Consider the following 20196-nt stretch of genomic DNA (forward strand, 5'->3'; position numbering starts at 1 on the left):
GTGTTTAGTTATGGGGCGTGGTGGCGCAGTGGGTTGGACCGGGTCCTACTCTCCAGTGGGGCTGGGGTTCAAGTGCCGCTTGGGGTGCCTTGCGATGGACTGGCATCCCGTCCTGGGTATGTCCCCTCCCCCTCCGGCCTTACGCCCTCAGTTGCCGGGTAGGCTCCGTGACCCCGTATGGGACAAGCGGTTCTGAAAGTGTGTGTGTGTGTGTGTGTGTGTGTGTGTGTGTGTGTGTGTGTTTAGTTATCACCGAACAGTTAACATCAAAAAACTGAAAGGTAAGATGACAACACATAACTTTAAACTGCATATGTGAGGTGTATAAGCAACATTTGAATTACACAGCCTGTGCTAAATCACAGTAGAAAATAAGAAAAACCACACACACACCATCTGAAACCGCTTGTCCCATACGGGGTTGTGGGGAGCCAGAGCCTAACCCAGCAACACAGGGCAAAAGGCTGGAAGGGGATGGGACACACCCAGGACGGAACGCCAGTCCGTCGCAAGGCACCCCAAGCGGGACTCGAACCCCAGACCCGCTGGAGAGCAGGACCCGGTCCAACCCACTGCGCCCCCCACCAAGAAAAGCCAGATGATTTCAATTTCCTCAAACTGTATTTATGCAAGCAATTATGGCCTTTTGCAACAAATAACTTCCACTTTAGTCCATGTGGCCTTTTATGTTTGAATTAAGGAACACAATGTTATATACACACACACTCTTCTGGTTCGCCCATCGTGACTGATTAATTTTGTTATGTGACGTTAAAATAAAATGGTGTAAACCACCTTTGAAGGAAGGTCATAATGAGGTTAAACAAGAATGCACTGCAGGCCTTTGAACAGCTGAATGAAGTCATTCCAGACTGATCTGGCAGACACAATCTTTTCGGTGTGATCATAGGGATAGAACTAGCGAGTAATACTGTAAATCAATATTTGTAAAAATCAAGCTTTGAAATTCCAATATATCTTAAAAACCAAAATATACTGTCAAAAAGGCAACAGAGGGCAGCCTTCATTTAAACAGCTTTGTAGGAACCACAGTGCACAGTGGAGTAGAGAGCCCAGAGCCTACAGCGTATGTGAGATTTAGGACCTGACACTGAAGTAAGTATTTCAGTAAAGACTGTGGCTCATGCTGGGAGAAGTGGGAAATTAATGCTGGAATTTTGAGATAGAGATGATGCTCTCATTACAGAAGTTAGAAGTGACCATTCTAGCTGATAACTTTGTACATCAGTCACATCAACATCCCATATCAGAGTTACCTGATTCACATAATCCCAGCGAGAAATTAAGAAAAATGTCCAAAATGTGATGCCAACTAAGTAACCAGTAAAGTGAGCAAAGTAAATGTAAATTTACATTAAACCTTCGTGTTTGTAGAGCAATCTTTTTTTTTTTTTTTTAATGCTAAGAATGACTGTTGCCTTATTATACAAGTTCTTGGAGGTAATTATATGCTGGAATCTAGGTCAATATAATTTACCCAAAGAGTACAGAGGGAATTTTTCATTACAAAAATTAATTCTGGAAGAAAAGATACATAAATTTAAATAGTGAGGTAAGGTACGTAGGTGGCAGAGGTTAAGAGAAAGATTTGCATGTAATCTGAAGGCTGGAACTTCACATTCTGAGAAAAATCTAATATTATATCCTTGGGGAAGTAACAATGTGAATGATTCCAATAAAACAACCACTGCATGTTGCTCTGGATTTATTAAAAAAGAATCCATTTTCAGGGAAGGATATGCTCTGAAGCTAAATGTAATAAACTGTTTACATGTTTTTCATGTCCACAGCTGTGACTTTAGTAAAAGTTATATTTCTTATGTATTATTTTATAAAAGGGATTTATTTACTGGGCAGACAAGCATGAAGCAAAGTTTGGTTGTGCATAATTTACTTCATTACACTTTGCGAAAAGGTCACAAAGCACTGGAAAACTTAACTTTAGTAAAGAGTCTTCGGGAAAGATTTTTGGAATTCCATTCAGGAAAATGTTTAACTGCCCTGGGAACAAGCACTTAGTTATCACTATGCTGCAGTTCCCACACGTGCAAAAGGCGGTTTTCAAAAAAGGTGGGAATCCTACTCCATAAATATGCATCCATTATAAAAAAGCATGAAAAAAGTATCATTTATTGCTATATTCATTATTTTCCAAAGACATTATCTTAATATCCATAACATGAGCGTTTATCAATAAAATTCCACCTAAAAGAAGTCTTTAGCAGTGTAAGGTTTATGCAACACTACTCATGCATGCTCCCTAAAACAATAATAACGGAACTATTTACTAGTCACCACCGCTGGAAAATTTCACACAGAACGAGTTAACTTCACTATTACTATTGCGATTACATGTACTATTGTTTCAGCATCACACTCTGTATCTCTACATCTAAGCTCTGCCCATTCTAAAAGTTTCAGGTGACATTAAGTAAAATAGTGCTCATCTTAATCATCCATCACCCCACTTGTTAATTCATGGTGGGCAAATGGAGAAGTCAAACACCGGGGTGATGAATGCCCTCTGAATGCATTACTCATGTCATGTCACAAAAAACACAATTCCTTGCTTGTGGGAATTATACCTTTCCACCATGTGGTCTTTAGAAAGGGCTGAAAGTCATCACTGATGTTCAGCATGTCTATGAATATTCAAGAGGGAGTGCAGCGGGCATCTACTGATGAGTGCACGAAGCTCGGGGTTAGCGGCGAGTCTGGCAAATAACCACACCTTGACATTTGGACCAGATTGGGTGGCAAACGTAGGAAGGGAAATGTCACATAGAAAAAAAATGCAGTAATAACCTGATTTCTGGCTAGTGATTAATGACAAGATGACAAGGAGAAAAAATGCCCTGGAGTAAAGTATGACAGTCCCTCTCATGTCTGTACATGAGTTTCACTCTTAGAAAGGGCTCAGTTCCTAACGCGTATTTTGGATTACAGGCACTGACTGGGCACTACAGGGGACAGCTTGCACGATAACACTGATGGGAAATGGTTCCCACCAGCCTATATTGACATACTGCATGTAATTAAAATTCATAACCTTTTTTCATAGAATATTCCAAGGCCAGGGGGTGCGGTGGCACAGTGGGTTGGACCTAGTCCTGCTCTCCCGTGGGTCTGGGGTTCGAGTCCCGCTTGGGGTGCCTTGCGGCGGACTGGCGTCCCGTCCTGGGTGTGTCCCCTCCCTTCCGGCCTTAGGCCCTGTGTTACCGGGTAGGCTCCGCGACCCCGTATGGGACAAGCGGTTCCGAAAATGTGTGTGTATTCCAAGGCCTATGCAAAATCAAAGGGCTGAAGTCGCTTTTTTAAAAAGTTACTTGCATTAAGTTACTTAACATGGCTCATGCTTTGTACAACAAATGCGCTAACATTTTATCATTGGAAAGTTTAGCTCTAAGCTGATAGAAGAAGGAAAAAGACTTGACTGAGACACGACCAAAAGTGTTTCACCACACATAACCAAGCCACATATTTATAAAACAATCTCAAAGCAAGAGTAAACAATTTTCACCTATTTAGCTGTGATACAATAATCACTCATCCAAGCTAAAGGTCATTTTATGGTAAGCATAAATAATTACGGAAAATCTTCTGCTTGTGTCTCATTAATTTTTAAAAAGTATTATTCATTCTTGACTGAGAATTCAGGGCATATAAAAAGTGAATGAGACTAGTTATGTTATTTCAACAGAACTACATATTGCTGAAGTTGAGAGCTTTGCTAGTCCCAGCTGTTGAATACATTTAGTCATTGTTTTACCGTTTGCTTTTTGTTTTGGAATAATGAGTTGTATTTCATTCATATTCACTACGGAGAAGAAAATGCCTTCTGTAGAACTTTACTTTTTAATGGGCAGAGAGTACAGTGCTGTTGCCTTAAAGCGAAGGTATTCCCGAGCTGTGACTATTTTACGGATGAAGCGCCAAACAACAGATCTCAGCGGAATTTCTGAATACATCTTTAAGTCCCGTAAATGAAGTCGGCACTTAGCCTGATGGTTCCGTGGCTTTTTTCTTTGTGCGTTTTCCTCTAATTGCTATAGGTTTCCTCTAATGTCCCTAATTGGTGTACCTATGGGATACAAATATAATCTAATGAACTTAAACCAAAGGCAAAGGGTAGGCAGGGCAACTCAAGTCCTGGTGGGCAACAGACAAAATATCATAGATCTTAAATTTGTAAATTAATTTTTATTTATTTACTATTGTTTGATTACCTGACACTTTTCTGAAAAGCGACTTAAAACACTAGGTTTGTGTACTACATGACTTGCAATAATTTTCCTCATTTATACACCTGGGAATTTTTTTCTGCAACATTTACATTTATTCATTTAGCAAACATTTTTCTCCAAAGTGACGTACATCTCATAGAAAATATGATTTGTGCATTACATTAGGAGAAAGGCAAAATTGCAGACTTGTGATTCTGAAGTAGTTAGTTTGTTTCTTTCCACTATATGCACCAATGTTCATCACACAAGTAGCTGTATAAAGCTTTCAGAATATTGACGATTCCTGATCACCTTCCTAATAATTAATTATTATTATTTTTTTTTGGAGATTAGAAACATTTATGTACATTACAGGAATAGCTGTGTAAAAGTTTATCCGGGCATGATCTTAAAGTTATGGTGCATGAACATTTACACCTTACATGAACTTAAGAGGTCATGGGCGAAGTGAGTCTGGAAGAGGTGAGTTTTCAGACCCTTGTTAAATGTGGACAGAGTTTCAGCAGTTCTGAGTGAGAGGGGGAGGTCATTCCACCACATCAGAACTAGAACATAGAATCTCCGTGCTCTACCTTTCGTGCGTGGGACCACCAAGTGGGCAGATACGAAAGAGTGTAGTGGTCTGACTGGGGTGTAGCGGTCTTATAAATAGGAACAATTCAGGTATTGTAATCAAGGGTTCCACAGCAAAAGTGTGCATTTCAATCTCGGTCCTTTGGATTACAAGGTGACAGTTCTAACCATGACACTAGTTACTGCCTCAAGTATTTATTTATGTAGCTGAAGCCTTTGTCCAAAGTCGATAAGAAGTTACTACTCCGTGAATACTATGTTTAAATTACTCACCAGTTGGAAAGTACCTAGAACCTGGACTGCTGCCACCAGGGATATGAATTCACTGCTATTGCTGTTGGCAATGGGCGTCAGACTTCCTGGCAGAAGATACGCGTTTAGGAATTGGGTCTTTGCTCCCAATTTCTGAATTGTTTAAGTAGGATTAGGTAGATCAGTACCCGTATTCTGATACTAAAAATATAAAATGTATATAAAATAAATTCAAGGAGTGTAGCTATATCTTTCTGTCACATACTATTACAGAAAGTAAAGACAAGACAGCAACTGGACAGATCATTCAAGGGGTATGTGTTAGTACTGGGTGGGGCCAAATTAAATGTTGAATTTCTTACATTATTACACAGGAGAAATTCATGACTCAGCCAAGTAGCTTGGGATATTAACACTCTGCAGTGAAAACAAAGTTGCCCAATCTATTCAGCATTAAGACTGTGGGAAATTTAGGAGGGAAATTGTCTGTCCTGTACCACCCTTCCGGAAAGTTGCACTACACTTCTAGGAAAAATAAACATAAAGCTGAGAAAAAAGGGTCCATTTAGAAACTTGGCCCACATCCTCAAAAGTAACTTTGAAATCCTCTTTACTGCAGTTAATTTCGTTTTGCCATGAAGACAAAATTCTAGGAGATAGATTTAATCTGATTGATGAGACAGGAAAAGTACACTAATAAAATGTGGCATTAGAAAAAGTACAAAGTAATGTAGCCTGTTAATTCAAAATCAGCCAAAGGGGTTAGAATTTTATGTCCACTTGCTCTTTAACTAATAGTAACTTCATAATTACACAAGAAGACTTACCATTTAAAGAATTTTATGACAAATACTGAAAAGGAATAAGCAAAGACTCATAAATCCACCAGAAATAATGTTTTAAAAAAATTATCACTGCCCTATGACAGTTAAGGTCTTACCTTCCCAAGAGTTGAATATCATGGCGATAATATTAATACTGTTATGCACCTACTCGAGCAATGAACATCGATGCATCAAGTGGAAAGTAACAAACTAGGTATACTTAAGAATCACACGTCTGCAGCTATGTCTTTCTCTTAATGTAATGCACAAATTGTATTTTCGCTGAGATGTACATCGCTTTGGAGAAAAAAAGTCTGCTAAATGAATAAATGTAAATGTAATATCCACCCACAATTAGTAACTTATCCAGTTTATTAATATTGCACAATCTAAAACTTATAAGTAATGATTTATTTTTAAACTATCGACTTCCCATCCTGCAGAAGAACTGGCTCTTTTATAGCTGAAGGAACTTCTGAAGAAGAAGACACTAATAATCAAGGAAACAAAATGGACAGGCTCTACAAGTTTACATTTTGTTCTTAATCATGAATAAATGATATGTTTTTCTCAGAAAATAATGGCTTGACACTGTTCAGTCATCTCTTTCTCAGCCTCTAAGAAGAATTATTTCCAGAAGCTGGAAGGTTTTATTGCAAATTCTCTCCTTGGTACATTATACCAATTTGAGATGGATGTTAAATTTCAGTCATACATTTCAATTCCTTTAAAAATAATCATGATCTGAACACATATTTAAAGAAAAGAAGTGTAGGCATTTTATTATTTCTTTTAGTGTAATTAAAAAAGGAACCCATGGGTAAATGATCAAATAGATCACCCAAACCTTTCTCCACATTTTTCTTTGACAGTAAAGTTACTTAATGAATTTAGTCAATAAAATAAAATTACGAGTCCCAGAAAACAGGCAAAAAAGAATTTATCACTACAATGAATATTTGGTTAGTCACTGTGCGTCTAATGTATAACTTTTTCCCAGCATTAAAATTGCGGAACAGGTAACAATAACAGGTTGGCGTAGGCTCCATAGCAATCCACCAGCAGTCTAATATTACGAAGACATGGACTGTAGCCTCTGGGTATAACTTATCAGAATATATAGCATGTTTTATGGATTATATTCCAATTATAGTATCATATTCCAGCACTTACATTATGGTCTTGTGAATTTGCTCAATAGCTTCCTCCAGCTCCTCTTTCTGATCTGGGACAAAACGATATTCTGACACATACCCCGGCATGTGCTTGTATGGATCATAATCTCCCAGCTCAGCTGCAAGTAAAAGGCACAGGAAAAACAAATGAAGGATAACAGTCAAGCATTCTTAGCTGCAGCAATAAGTGTAATGCATTAAATTCTCAACAGTGACCATAAAGATGTGCATTGATCTTAATTCGGTACCAGCGTCACGCCCCCGGGAACGAGGCAGGCAGCCGCACCTGCGTCCACTCAGGAAGACCGGGCATAAAAGGGCTCCGCGTCCACACTCGGGCGCGGATTCTTGCAATCGCCTCGTGCTTCGCAGTCTCAGCGTTCTTGCCATTAGCACCTTGCTTGTTTCCTGTTCCTGACCTTTGCCTGTTCTCCTCGACCACGACTCGGATTACCCGGTTTATGACGTTCGCGCCTCTCAGACCTTCACCCGTCCCCGACTTTGATTTCGCCTTGTCCCTGGAACCCGGCTGCTTGAATAAAGCTCACCCGCACTTGGGTCCTCCATTTACCTGTCTCCAGTGTTCGTCCCTGACAACCAGAAGTACAACGCAAAAAAAAAAAATCTATATCTGTAATGTGTTTACTCAGGTTTTAAATTACAGGAGTCTAATGACACCTCTGTACAACTTATTGTATTATGTACATTACTACTAAGCAGAGAAAAATGTTTCCTTCAATATATTGTATATATATTGTACTGTATTGTACAATATATTGTACTTCAATATATTGTTCTTGCAAGACAGTATATTATACAAAAGGCATACTATGCTCTAAAACTGGCAAATATACAACGTCTACAACCGCTTGTTCCAGGCGGTGTCACGGTAAGCCGGAGCCTATCCGGCAACGCAGGGTGCAAGGCCGAGAGGACACGCCCTAGATGGGACGCCAATCCGCCACAAGGCACCCCACGCAGGGCTCGAACCCCACACACACCACGCAGCAGGCACAGGCCAATCCCACCGCACAACCGACAGGCAAATATTTTAAGGAAATGTCTCATAGTCATGATAGTACATTGTTCTTATAGTACAAGAGGAACAGCTAAGGGGACAGCTGGTAGTGTAGTGGTTAGAACTACTGCATTTGGACCCACATGTTGCAGATTTGATCCCCCTGATCCGGCTGTAGCACCCTTGAGCAAGGTACCTACTCTAAAATTACTCCAGTAACATTACCCAGCTGTATAAATGGGTAAATAACTGTAGGTAGACTAACACTGTCAGTTGCTTTGGAGAAAAGCGTCAGCTAAATGTAAAAGGCTTCTGATTTTAAGTGTTAAAACAGTAGGCCTATTTTATGTTGTTTCTACAACATAAACGCTCCTTTTCACTTGCTTTACAACTGGCAATGTCACTATATATAGAATTAATTCAGTTTTACTTTTTTCTTGACTTCAGCCGCTTTGACATTTTATAGTTCTTGAGTAATTTATACAATACAATCTTTAAAAGGTTTAAATGAACACTACAAAGGGTTCTCAAATCTCTGACATAGAAAAGCAAACAGACCTCAGAAATTTTTTAATTATGATTGTTATATTTTATTAGTTATTTTAAATTGGAGTGAAAAACAATACCAAAAACAAATACTGGCCTTGGTCCAAACAGTACCCTAGGTCCAAATTTTCAAATTTATACACAAAGATTTCGTGAATTCTCATTCTGTTGTATGTTTCTCATGCTGGATATTGTACGAGGTGACAATATAATCCTGTGTCACCACTAGCAAACTCCACAGAAACAGACAAGCCAAAGCACACAGCTCTACTTCTGAACAACGCCGACCTTTCTTCAGAAAAGCTCATGAAGCATGTGTCCACGGATGCGGCAAGCAAAACCATACTCACACTGGATGGCATGGGCAGCCAGCTGAGCACTGATATTAAACGGACAGGGCAGTCGGCCCTGAAGGACATCCTGTTTCACCTGGAGGAAGAACTGGTACCTAAGAGATGAAATGCAGGTCAGTGCACCACTGCACCAACGGAAACACTGGGGACAGGCAAACTAAAAAAGTCAATGCAGCAATGTTTTTCAAGCATGTTTTAAAAAAAAAACAATGTCCAAAATATACAGTATATCTGAAGGAACAGAGTCCAGTGAAGGATGAAAATATGACAACTGACAAATGAAAATTTGATGAAAATTTGACTATTTGACAAAATTTAACAAACTAGGTTTACTTGAGACTTTCATGTCTGCAGCTATGTCTCTTTCTCTTAATGTAATGCATAAATTGTACTTTTGCTGAGATGTACGTCGCTTTGGACAAAAGCGTCTGCTAAATTAATAAATGTAAATGTAAATTCGCATTTTTCTGGCATCATAACTAACTTCTATTATGGGGCATAAGAAATCTTCTGGTAGTGGGGAGGTCTAAGAATAATAGCAGTCAATGGAGTTAAACATAAATACTGGAAAGGTGGTAATGGGAAGATGGAAAGGTGGTGGAAATATGGTGGAAAGAAACTAACTGTACTTCAGAATCACACGTCTGCCTCTAAGTCTCTCTTCCCGTTAATGTGATGCACACACTGTATTTTCTATGAGATGTACATCGCGTTGGAGAAAAGTGTCTGCTAAATGAATAAATGTAAATACTATAGGATACATGAAGCTTACTTTAACTTTGTTATGCCTATGGTCTTAGGCATGTTTAATGTGAGGGCATACAAAAAATACATGTTTTATGTTTTTCCTATAATGAAAGTAACCACATAAATTTTTAACCCAAAGAGTAATAGATATACAGAATACCGTGTTATTTCTTCTTTTAGTTTACAAGGATCCTCTGCGTAAAACTTGACTCCAAAGTATAGGGTGTATGGTGGTCCGGCTGAAAAAAAAAAAAGAAGGTTCAATCACAATTCCAAAATAATTACACATTTAAATAGCAGATACTTTTCTCCAAAAGGATATATAATTATTATTAACTATTATTTATCTTACACCTTTGTTTGAAGCAACTTTCAGTGTTGCATAACTCCCTACAATCTTTAACTTATGCATACACCACAGTAATACAACACACTCACACACAGGGCAGTTTAGAATCGTCAATTCACCTGGACTATGGGAGGAAACCAGAGCAACTGGTGGAAACCTACATGAACAGAGGGAGAGCATGCAAACCCCACACAGAGAAAGATTCAAACCCACATCTGAACCAAAAGCCTAGGTGCTGTGAGGCACCAGCAAATGTCAGCTGTGCCACTTTGCTGCCCAAAAGAACTAAAGTCAATAGAAAGAACTATTCAATTCAAGTCAATTTATTTTTAGAGAGCGCTCTTCTCACACAGTGACACAGAGTGCTAAATAATCATAATAATAAATAATAAATAAGAATAATAAAGAAATAAATAATGAATAAAAATGAAAAATAATCAAAATGAAGAAAACAAGTAACATGGACAACTAACAACATTACCAGTAACTTTAAGGTTAAGTGCTCCTGTCTTAAAGACAATCTGCTCACAACAAAAGGGTTTTGTGGTACATATTCATTTAAATATAACAGTCCTTTTATAGCTAATGGGAAATTATCTTTGACTGAAATTCAGTAAGAGGAGGCACAGAGTTTACACTGATGAAAAGAGCATGCATAATGAAAACATACTTAAAATTCACCATATTTACACATTGTGATGTAATTCATAAACATGCTTTCCCTCGTTTTCATTAAATGCAGGCTAAGTGTTGATCTTCAAATACGTGACTGACACTTTATAAATAAGTGACAAGTTTGTCTAGCACAAATCTGGTAGAAGGAAAATACACTTCTGTTATTTTTCTGATTTTGACAGAGATTATTTCAGCTTTCACCTGAATTGCTTTCATTAGTACTTGCAGTAACGTAAAATAAAAATATCCAGAGATATACAGCATGGCTTACCTGCCACTGGTAAGATGAAAGATAAAAAAAAATAAACCAACAACTACTTACTTGTTATCAAATCTTTATGCTCTGCAAGGGTTTTCAAGGGATCCAGCCAATACTGTAAAACATCACAGACGGTCTGAGTTTAGAATTTGTGCAATGAATCGAAGTCTCATGTAATTCTTTCATGAATAAGGAGGTATTTAATACACTCATCCCTTGCTTAACAGAATCCATTCTGTGAGATGACCTCTTTAGGTGTATTCTTTTTGTAAGTGGATCAAATTGCCATTATTTTTTATGGGGAAAAACATAATTGGTTCTGGAATGAAAAATGTGTCAACAGAAAAAGAAAAATAAAATAAAAGATATTTTATGCATGACAATGGTCAACGTATTTTATATTCCTAACAAAAAAAAAATTATTTCTAGCTTGTTTTGCAATGTTACCACAGACAGCTGGTAGTGTAGTGGTTAGAGCCGAAGTTTGTAGGTTTGAATCTAAGCTGTATTATCCTTGAGCAAGGTATTCACCCTAAATTTCTTGAGTAAAAATGACTCAGTTGTATAACTGCATAAATAATTTCAGGTATCACAGACACTGATTGCCAGAGCAATTTACAATGTTACACTATTGACAATTATTTTCTGATTTATACAGCTGAGTACCAGTTTGATCAATTCAAATATATAAATTAAAATAATTACCCAGCTGTATAAATGGGTAAATAATTGTAAGTAGCTTCACAATGTAAGTTGCTTTGGAGAAAAGCATCAGCTAAATGAATAAATGTAAATGTAATTCAGGGCAAAAATCTTGCTCAATAGTAATACAACAGGAGGTGGGATGTGAAAACTCAGTCTCCAAGTCCAAAGGTGGCAGCTCTAACCACTAAACCACTTACTGCATCAATTAAGTGTTTATATTTTATTTCAATAAGGACTCAGAAGACCCAGGTTTGTATCCCACCTCCTGCTGTAATACCCTTAATCAAGGTGTTTACCCTGAATTACTCCCCCCAAAAAAAATGAATCCAGTAAAAATTAGTAATTTACCCAGAGTAAATGGGTAAATAGCTGTAAGAAGTTTAACACTGTATGTTGCTTTGAAGTGTAAGATCAATGTGAATTCTTTTAGAGGTGGCAGATAGTCAAACAGTATACACTATCACAGACCTTTCTAACAGGTTTTCATTATATAGGATTCGGTCATGTGGGGATGATGATGTTTTCAACAGGAAGTTTAACATTTTTATTGCCTAAAAGTGATAACGATCTAAAGGCAAGAAAAACAAATCTTTAAATTGTCCAAAAGAGAAAAGTGTTGTTACGAATATTTGTCACACAACTGCCAGAAGAAATTATTTTTGTTTAAATAATCATGACTGTTGCTGAAATATAGCAGTTACAGCAAAGAAACCCAGTCATGCTTACACTGGCATGACATGAAAGCTTACTGAACTTGCTGATTTTCAAAGATCTTAGTAAAAAGTTTATTACAGCCTACAGGACAGACACTAATTAAAAAAAGTAATTTCAAACTGGGTCATCGATGTCCTTCTAGAACAGATGGATGGAAGCGCTAATTTTGAGTTTTATGACAGCAACGAAAATGTTACTGTAAGGGTTCATGTTAGTATAAAGCCAGATTTCTTTTTTGTTTTGCTACAGTGTAATTTTGGTTAAAGGGCAGTTGTGATATTTTTGGCAAGATCATCATAAAACTGAACTATGAGTTTAGAGATGTCTTAAATTTAAGTACAATGACTTAGCTCTATCAATACCTTACATAAAACTACCTAGGTGATAATCACCTTAACTGCATGGTTGCAGTTATGACAATTAATGCTATAAATCCCTTCAAATCTTATGTCAAAAAACATCTTCTATGTTACATGAAACAAAGATTCAATTGCATTCCCGTATGACATCATAATTTCATAATACCCAAGAACTTATATAAGAACTAAACAAAATCTCTAATGATCTTGTATGAAGAAAGTGGTTCCTTTGTTTCCAAACAGTGTTACTTTCAATAATTGATTAGTCTTTTTACCTGATACTTTTGTAGTTCTATTCAAATTTTTGAATGCATTGTTTTACTATTTAGAATTTAAGTATGGTTTTTGACTACCCACTTCTGCAAACAAATCCTTACAAACAAAGACCTGAAACTGATACAACTCAAGTCTATAACTATGTGAATACAGTTTGACATTAGCATGTTTCTCTGGAATGTGTTATGGATTATACCATCTCAAACCGGAAGTATGACTGCAAACATATGGGTTGTCAGTTGAAGCACTGGATCTGTAGACAACATGCAAAAACACAAACGTCTTTTTCACAAACAAGAAAATTATGCAGGCAGCTGACAGCGTAGTGTGGCATACAGCCTCCTGCTGTAGTACCCTTGAGCAAGGTACTACTGGTTATTGTCTACAAATGCATCAATAGAACTGCTCCCAGCTATCTACAGGACTTGATCAACCGCTACACCCCAGCCAGACCCCTTCGCTCGTTTACTTCTGCTCACTTGGTAGTCCCGCGCATGAAAAGTAAACCACGGAGGTTCTCGGTTCTGGCTCCATTGTGGTGGAATGACCTCCCCCTCTCACTCAGAACTGCAGAAACTGTCTACATTCAAGAAGGGTCTGAAAGGTCACCTTTTCCGGACTCACTTCGCCCAAGATCTCTCCAGCTCATGTATGGTGTCAATGTTCATGCACCGTAACTTTATGATCACCCACAGATAAGCCTTTACACAGCCGGTACTCCTGCATTGTATGTGAATGTTTGTGTACCTTATTATAAAAAAAAAAAAAATTGTAGGAAGTATTCTATCAGTGCGCTTTGTGTGCCTACTCGATCGATGAACATCGGTGCATCAAGTGGAAAGTAACAAACTAGGTTTACTTAAGATTCACGTCTGCAGCTATGTCTCTTTCTCTTAATGTAATGCACAAATTGTATTTTCGCTGAAATGTATGTCGCTTTGGAGAAAAGCATCTGCTCAATGAATAAAGGTATGTGATTAAACACTGAGTCAATGTTATTCATTGACACATGCCACATGATTGCCCTTAGCAGTTATACAGAGAGAAAACAAGCAATTATAGAGACCAAGTTATTTAAGGATATCTCACTTTTTCTTTTTACCATGCCACATCTTATAACTATTCAGAAACATTTTTATATTTATTTAAGAGAAAGACTAAATTGTTTGAGTGGCTTAAATATTATTCATTTATTCATTTAGCAGATGCTTTTCTCCAAAGCAAAGCTTTCATGGCAAATGGATCTAAGTTGTGTCTTCTCCTTTAAAAAAGGAGAAAAACAGAAAAAACTGCAGGTGGTCCTCGATTTAGGATGAGGTTACGTTCCGCAAAACCCATTGTAAGTCGAAAATATCATAAGTCAAAAATGCATTTAATACACACCTCTGCGTGACAGACTGGGAGATGCGGATTGCTGCCGCTGCCCAGAATCACAAGAGTATTGCACCGCATATTGTTTGCCCGAGAATAAATCAAAATCCAAAATTCGAAGTAAGGTTTCTACTGAATGTCTATCGCCAGCTCACCACTGTAAAGCCGAAAAAATCATAAGTTGAATCATTGTAACTGTATATGAGTCCTAAGATGTCTGACTACTCTGAGAAATGAAAAAAGTTTGACAAAAAAATAATAAAATTAATTTATCAGGTAGAGACCAGCAGTCTACACTGCTATTAAGAAAATAATATGTTGTCAACCTTATAACTGCATGTATAAAGAGACTTAGGTAGTACTCTATGGAAAATCTAAATCTTCATCCTACTAAAACTGGACCATTTACATTCATTTGTTTTTAGCATCATTCAGTCCCCAGTTTGATGAATGATGTTCTATTACAACTCAGGAAATAAAACAATGTTATGATGGTGGGGTCTGCAGGAGATAATATATTTTCAGACAGTTTTAAAAACCAGTTACCATTAACGAAGAAGTTCATCTATAATCATTTATGTATAGTCTACAACTATATACAATCTATAGCAAGTAATTCTTAATGATTAATACTATCACAGCAGCCACGTCCCCTGACATAAGTGTCATAGTTGACAAAGTTCATAAAATATTACTATACCTGCATCAATATATATATATAAATAGAACACATGAAATTAATTTAAGTGTAGACTATACAAGAAAACTCTACAGACATCACTCCCCATAGCCTCAAGACACAAAAAAGAAACTGCGTGGTTTTTAGAATAACAGTACAAAAGTTGTTGCTATTTGTTATTTTAACTGTCACCTCCACTGTTGACCTCCAGACCCAATATAAGATGTTGCACAAAGTCAGCGTTTCTCAGCTTGTGCCCTGTGCTGCCGGGTTAGGTTCTGGTTTGCCGCGGCTCCACTTGGGACAAGGGGTTTCAGTCACTGTGTATGTGTGGGTTTAACAGTTAACAAAAATACAAATTGTGTTAACATCATTCAATGATTTTGTTCACCTGAAACCACGAGACAGTATATTTTTACTGAACTTTTGATGCGTTAAGCTAAATCGAAGTGAACCTGAATTCACGTCATGACATGCTGTAGCCATTTCCAAAGCAAGTGAGAAAACACGTGCCTCTTCGTGATCTTTATTTTGCCAGAAGTTCTGTGATTTATTCTTCCTTCCTTCTTTTGTTCGTTTAATTACTGGAATATTTCCTGATGTTTTCAGATTATGTCATCCCTGTTCCAGAATTTCCTTCAAGAAACAATTTCATCACTTTGTGAAAGATATAGTGCACTTTTTAAAAAATATATTCATTTTTTCCCCCTCCCACTCCATGTCTGTTGTCACAAATTGTTCAAAATACATTTTACTGGCTGAGGAAGGCTATGTTCATCCTGGATATTATTACATCATGAACTAAATGCACACTCCCGTATGCAACTTCTTTGTCAGAGGGACAGAGATAGCATTGTTCCCCTTGTGGCACACAACATCATTCTCCTAAATCCCAGCTTCCCTGAGGGGAAGGTTACACAAGACAGCTTGACAGGCCTGTTCTTCATGTCTTCCGATAAACACAAACAATGTGTTAAAATTAATCAGGCTCAGTCATGTACAAATCAAACTGAATGACATGACTGTAAGCTGCAAACCGCAATTGCAGGTGCCCGCAGCCATTCTGTCGTTGAAGGAAAAAAAAACTACTTCTGTATTCCGATAATGATCTGAAAACATGGCATGAACAGTCTTTTTCTGACCTGAAACATTGCCTCAACATTCATGCCGACCTCCCTTCACGGCACTTGGACGTGTTTAGTCAATAAACGTACACTACTCTGTATGAATTAATCTTCAAGGAGTACAAAGTACCTGTACTGGGAGAAGCCTGACTGACTGCAGAAGAAAGGCAGAAAAGCAGATTTAAAGTAGAAAAGGATAATTAATACTTAAATAGTTTTCCTTTTTTGCATTTTTAGGTTACAGCTAATTAGTTATATTCAACAACAATAAGATGTGGATGATTAGCTACTCAGTACTCAAATATTTTTGTTGTACTCAACATACTGTCACTACTGTCACTGGTGCCCTGGCGCGCCCAACAGTTGTACATCGGACGACCATTACGACCCCCCCCCCCCCGGTGACAATCCCGGAGATGCAGTATAAAAGCACCCGCTTCGACGCACCTGGCCGTGGAACCTCCAACTGAGAGACGTTCTCCTCACCTGTCTTCCGAGGCTCTCTGTTCTGCTCTGTTCTGTGGGTGCAACCCTTGCGTGATACAAATAAAGCGACTTAAGCATTTAAGTCTGCTCTCCTGATCTCCTACACTCAACATGACACATACCTACATGGTTAAAAATATGAGCAACCAATTCTGTTAGTATTTTCAGTCTGTACATTGTAAAATTTCCTTCCATCAAAGTGTTTTTAAAACACTTTTTAAAATACTTAAAATATTCACTTGGTTGAAAATCTAATGCTCCGTTCAATAGCTTTTATTAACTTTTTGAGATCCGCGAGTAGCGACACATTAAACTAAGAGGTCGAAGGTGTGGGAGGAGAGAGATATAAAAGCCTAGGTTTCAGGATACGATCTGACCAACGTTTAATTCTAATCGATTTGTAAAGAGTTGGCATTTCTTTTCAGATAATTATGGCAGTACAAGGCCACCATATTAAACTTGTTCCTTTGTTTAAATCAATATTAAATAAAGATACTACATCTGAAAATATGAAGAATGTAGCACACAGAAATAAAAATGTTATTCTGAATTATAAAAGCAGCTTTTGCGTTAGAAACAGGTGGCATAGTGGTTAGAGCCAACACCTTCTACCTGAAGGATCCAGGATTGAAAACCACCTCCTGCTGTAGTGCACTCCAGCAAGGTACCTACCCTGAATTACTCAGCTGTATAAAGCGGGCAAATCATTGGATGCACCTCATCATTTAGGATTAAGGTTTCAACTTATTATACCACATTAATTTTTAATTATTTCCAGTCTGGGTTTGCATTAAAAAACCCTTCCTGGGCACTCTGCAGTTGTTTAAAAATATTCCATGATTCTTTTTACAGGTTTATGCATGTTCCCTCACACTCTATAATGACGACTTCAAAGGCTATTTAAAAATTTAAGTAGGAATGAAGGAAAGACTCAGTTTGCTGCAAGGCAACTAACACTTTTTATGATGAGTGTCATGCGATAGTGAATTTGTTAAACAAGGCCACGTAGCTCTTTATAGGAGAACTAACTGACAGGTGTATAGCAGGTGGGAAGTATAATGTTGCTAATTAAAATATGTCTTAGGTTCAGATACAACTATATTATATATTAGTTCATATAGATATGCAGAATACTAATTCACTGTATGACGTTTTAGGCACTGATTGAAAGAGGGAATTTGGATTAGATTAGCTATAGGGTGAGTTTTTGTATATTTCACACATTTGTGAGAGTGATACTTAAGAGTAGAAAGTACCTGCTGAACTTCAAGGTAAAATTATGCATGTGAATTGATATGTTTTTTGAAACACCAAGAAATCATGGCATTTTGAAGAGTCTCACAGAAAGCAACTAAAATCCCGCTATCTATCAAATGCTACAGTAGAGCAGACTGGAGAAAATACTTGAAAAAAGTTGAACTGCACACATAAGTTGTAGGTTCTAATATAGAATACATTCTCCAGTATTTCTTCCAGTCTTCCATTCTTCCTGCCACGTATGTTCACCCATTTCATATCTCATCAGTCAGAGAGATTTTAAGAAGAAAATATTTTTTTAAAAGCCACTTTTCAGTTGCAATATGAAAGAGACTTCATTACTTAAATATTTAAACTGATGACACATGTCAACTTTAATAGCTTTCCTGTAATGATCTCAGAGTAAATACAAGAAGTTACTGTATTTCAAGTAAAACTTGCTTTTAGATATAGTTCTAAATGGACTTATATAACTGAGCAACATTAATTATAAAGAAAGAAAAAAAGCTTCATTTATTGAAACAGTGCCGGCAGCAGTCGCGCTTGACAAATATTAACAGCTTCAAGCATTTCTTTGAAAACAAATGGCCACCTCCACGTTCTGCTTTTAAAGCATTTCTACAGGAAATTTAATATAATTAAATATAATAACATCATTCAATGAAATCTGCCACTAGCAAGCTGTTACTCAAGGACAGCAAACAGAATAACAATAAGATGCTGAATATGATGCTTGATATTCCCTGAAATGCACTGCATTACCATAATCAGGTAAAATAATTTAAACCTGATTTTAAATTTTTGCAATTATTATTACAGAATTCATAATAAGCACAGTTCATCTGTAAAGAACCATTCATGCTGACAGAAACGTGTAAATAATAAACATTTGCGCAATGGTGGTAAAGACATCGCAATCTGAGCAGCGCAACGTATATGAATGGTCAAAATCAAAGGCTTCATTCTTAATTCAGGTCAACATTTTTGTCTAGTCTTCTTCAGATATAATATAAATAAATGTATTTAAATAACAAATAAATCATAATAAATATTATGCTAACAAGGTTTTTAAATGATGTGCCAAGGATTGTAAACTGTGACTTGGGAGAGGTCTCTGCATGCAACTCTAGGGGATAGTCAGTGTTGGAGGTACGGGGGAAGCACTGTGTGCTTTTACAGGCTTGCACTCTGTGTAACCTCTGGGCCTTCGGGCAAACACTATCATTCTTGTCTCCCTCCCATGAGCATCACACCTTCTAAATAACATCTGATGGTTAGACAATTTAATGCTCCACGAGAAGTTCCCCAGACCTCCAGAAATATTTTAGACTTATCTCGCTCTTTGACTAGAGAAGAAAAAACAGAGGAGCAGGTAGAGATTAAAAAGTAAGGGCGTGAAATAACCCGAAAGGAATGCAATGACATTTAAAAAAAAACTGCACTTGAATACAAAAGGGTTTAGTGGAGGCGCTTCCTGTTGACCCCCCAGTCCCCTCCTACTCACCGTCTGGTGGCTGCGGTCACAGTAACGTAGACCAAAGTAATCTGTCTCTGCCAGGTTCACGTGGCTGAACACGTAGTCCAGGACAACTGACCCCTTGGTTGACTTCTGTGGGAAAGAATGCACATAGCTTTGCTTGTTTACCCTGTGAGGTGCTAATCGCAAAAACGCACACAATGAAACTGACATTTCTTTGTGGGCTTTTTTTCCTTCTTTAAAAAAACAGTCCAACTGACTTCACTCTTGGTGAGTCATTAATAACTCGTAGGCTAAAGTGTAAGATAAATCCTGATTTTTCTCTTTATAACAAGTGACACGACAGCAATGATTTTCATTAAGACATTCTGATTTTTTTGGTGGTGTAAAGGAACGCTAACAAGAAAATGTAATGTACTGTATAAAAAGCAGCTTTAGAAAAACAAATTCTTAAGCATTGTGTAACATTTTCTCCAATTAAGCCACCAATTTCAAAATAGTTAACTGGAGCTTCAAGGTGCAATTTTACATGTTTTACTTGCATATTTTATTCCTCTAAGCCGTTTAGATTTTGGTACAATTTCTACATTTCAGTATTTTGTAGAATCTGTTATTGGCTTTTCTGTATAACTATTTTCTTTGTGCTTACTTACAGGACTTCTGTTAGTTTGAAATTCCAGTACCGGAAGAAGGAAAATTAAAATGCAAAACT

At 37.4% G+C, this 20196-nt stretch overlaps 1 protein-coding gene across 4 annotated transcripts in view; it reads right to left on the reverse strand.

The window, feature by feature from the left end:
* epb41l4a (erythrocyte membrane protein band 4.1 like 4A) overlaps positions 1-20196 on the reverse strand; it is a 50186-nt gene that overhangs the window by 15068 nt on the left and 14922 nt on the right. For all 4 annotated transcript variants that reach the window (XM_018736615.2, XM_018736616.2, XM_018736614.2 and 1 more), the window contains exons 3-7: positions 19512-19616; positions 11100-11151; positions 9914-9992; positions 9004-9101; positions 7088-7208 (exon numbers count right to left, since the gene is read on the reverse strand). In XM_018736615.2, the coding sequence (XP_018592131.1) occupies positions 7088-7208; positions 9004-9101; positions 9914-9992; positions 11100-11151; positions 19512-19616 (455 nt within the window). The remainder of the gene's footprint in view (positions 1-7087; positions 7209-9003; positions 9102-9913; positions 9993-11099; positions 11152-19511; positions 19617-20196) is intronic.

The sequence above is a fragment of the Scleropages formosus genome, chromosome 6, assembly GCF_900964775.1.
Source record: "Scleropages formosus chromosome 6, fSclFor1.1, whole genome shotgun sequence".
Classification (NCBI taxonomy): Eukaryota; Metazoa; Chordata; class Actinopteri; order Osteoglossiformes; family Osteoglossidae; genus Scleropages; species Scleropages formosus.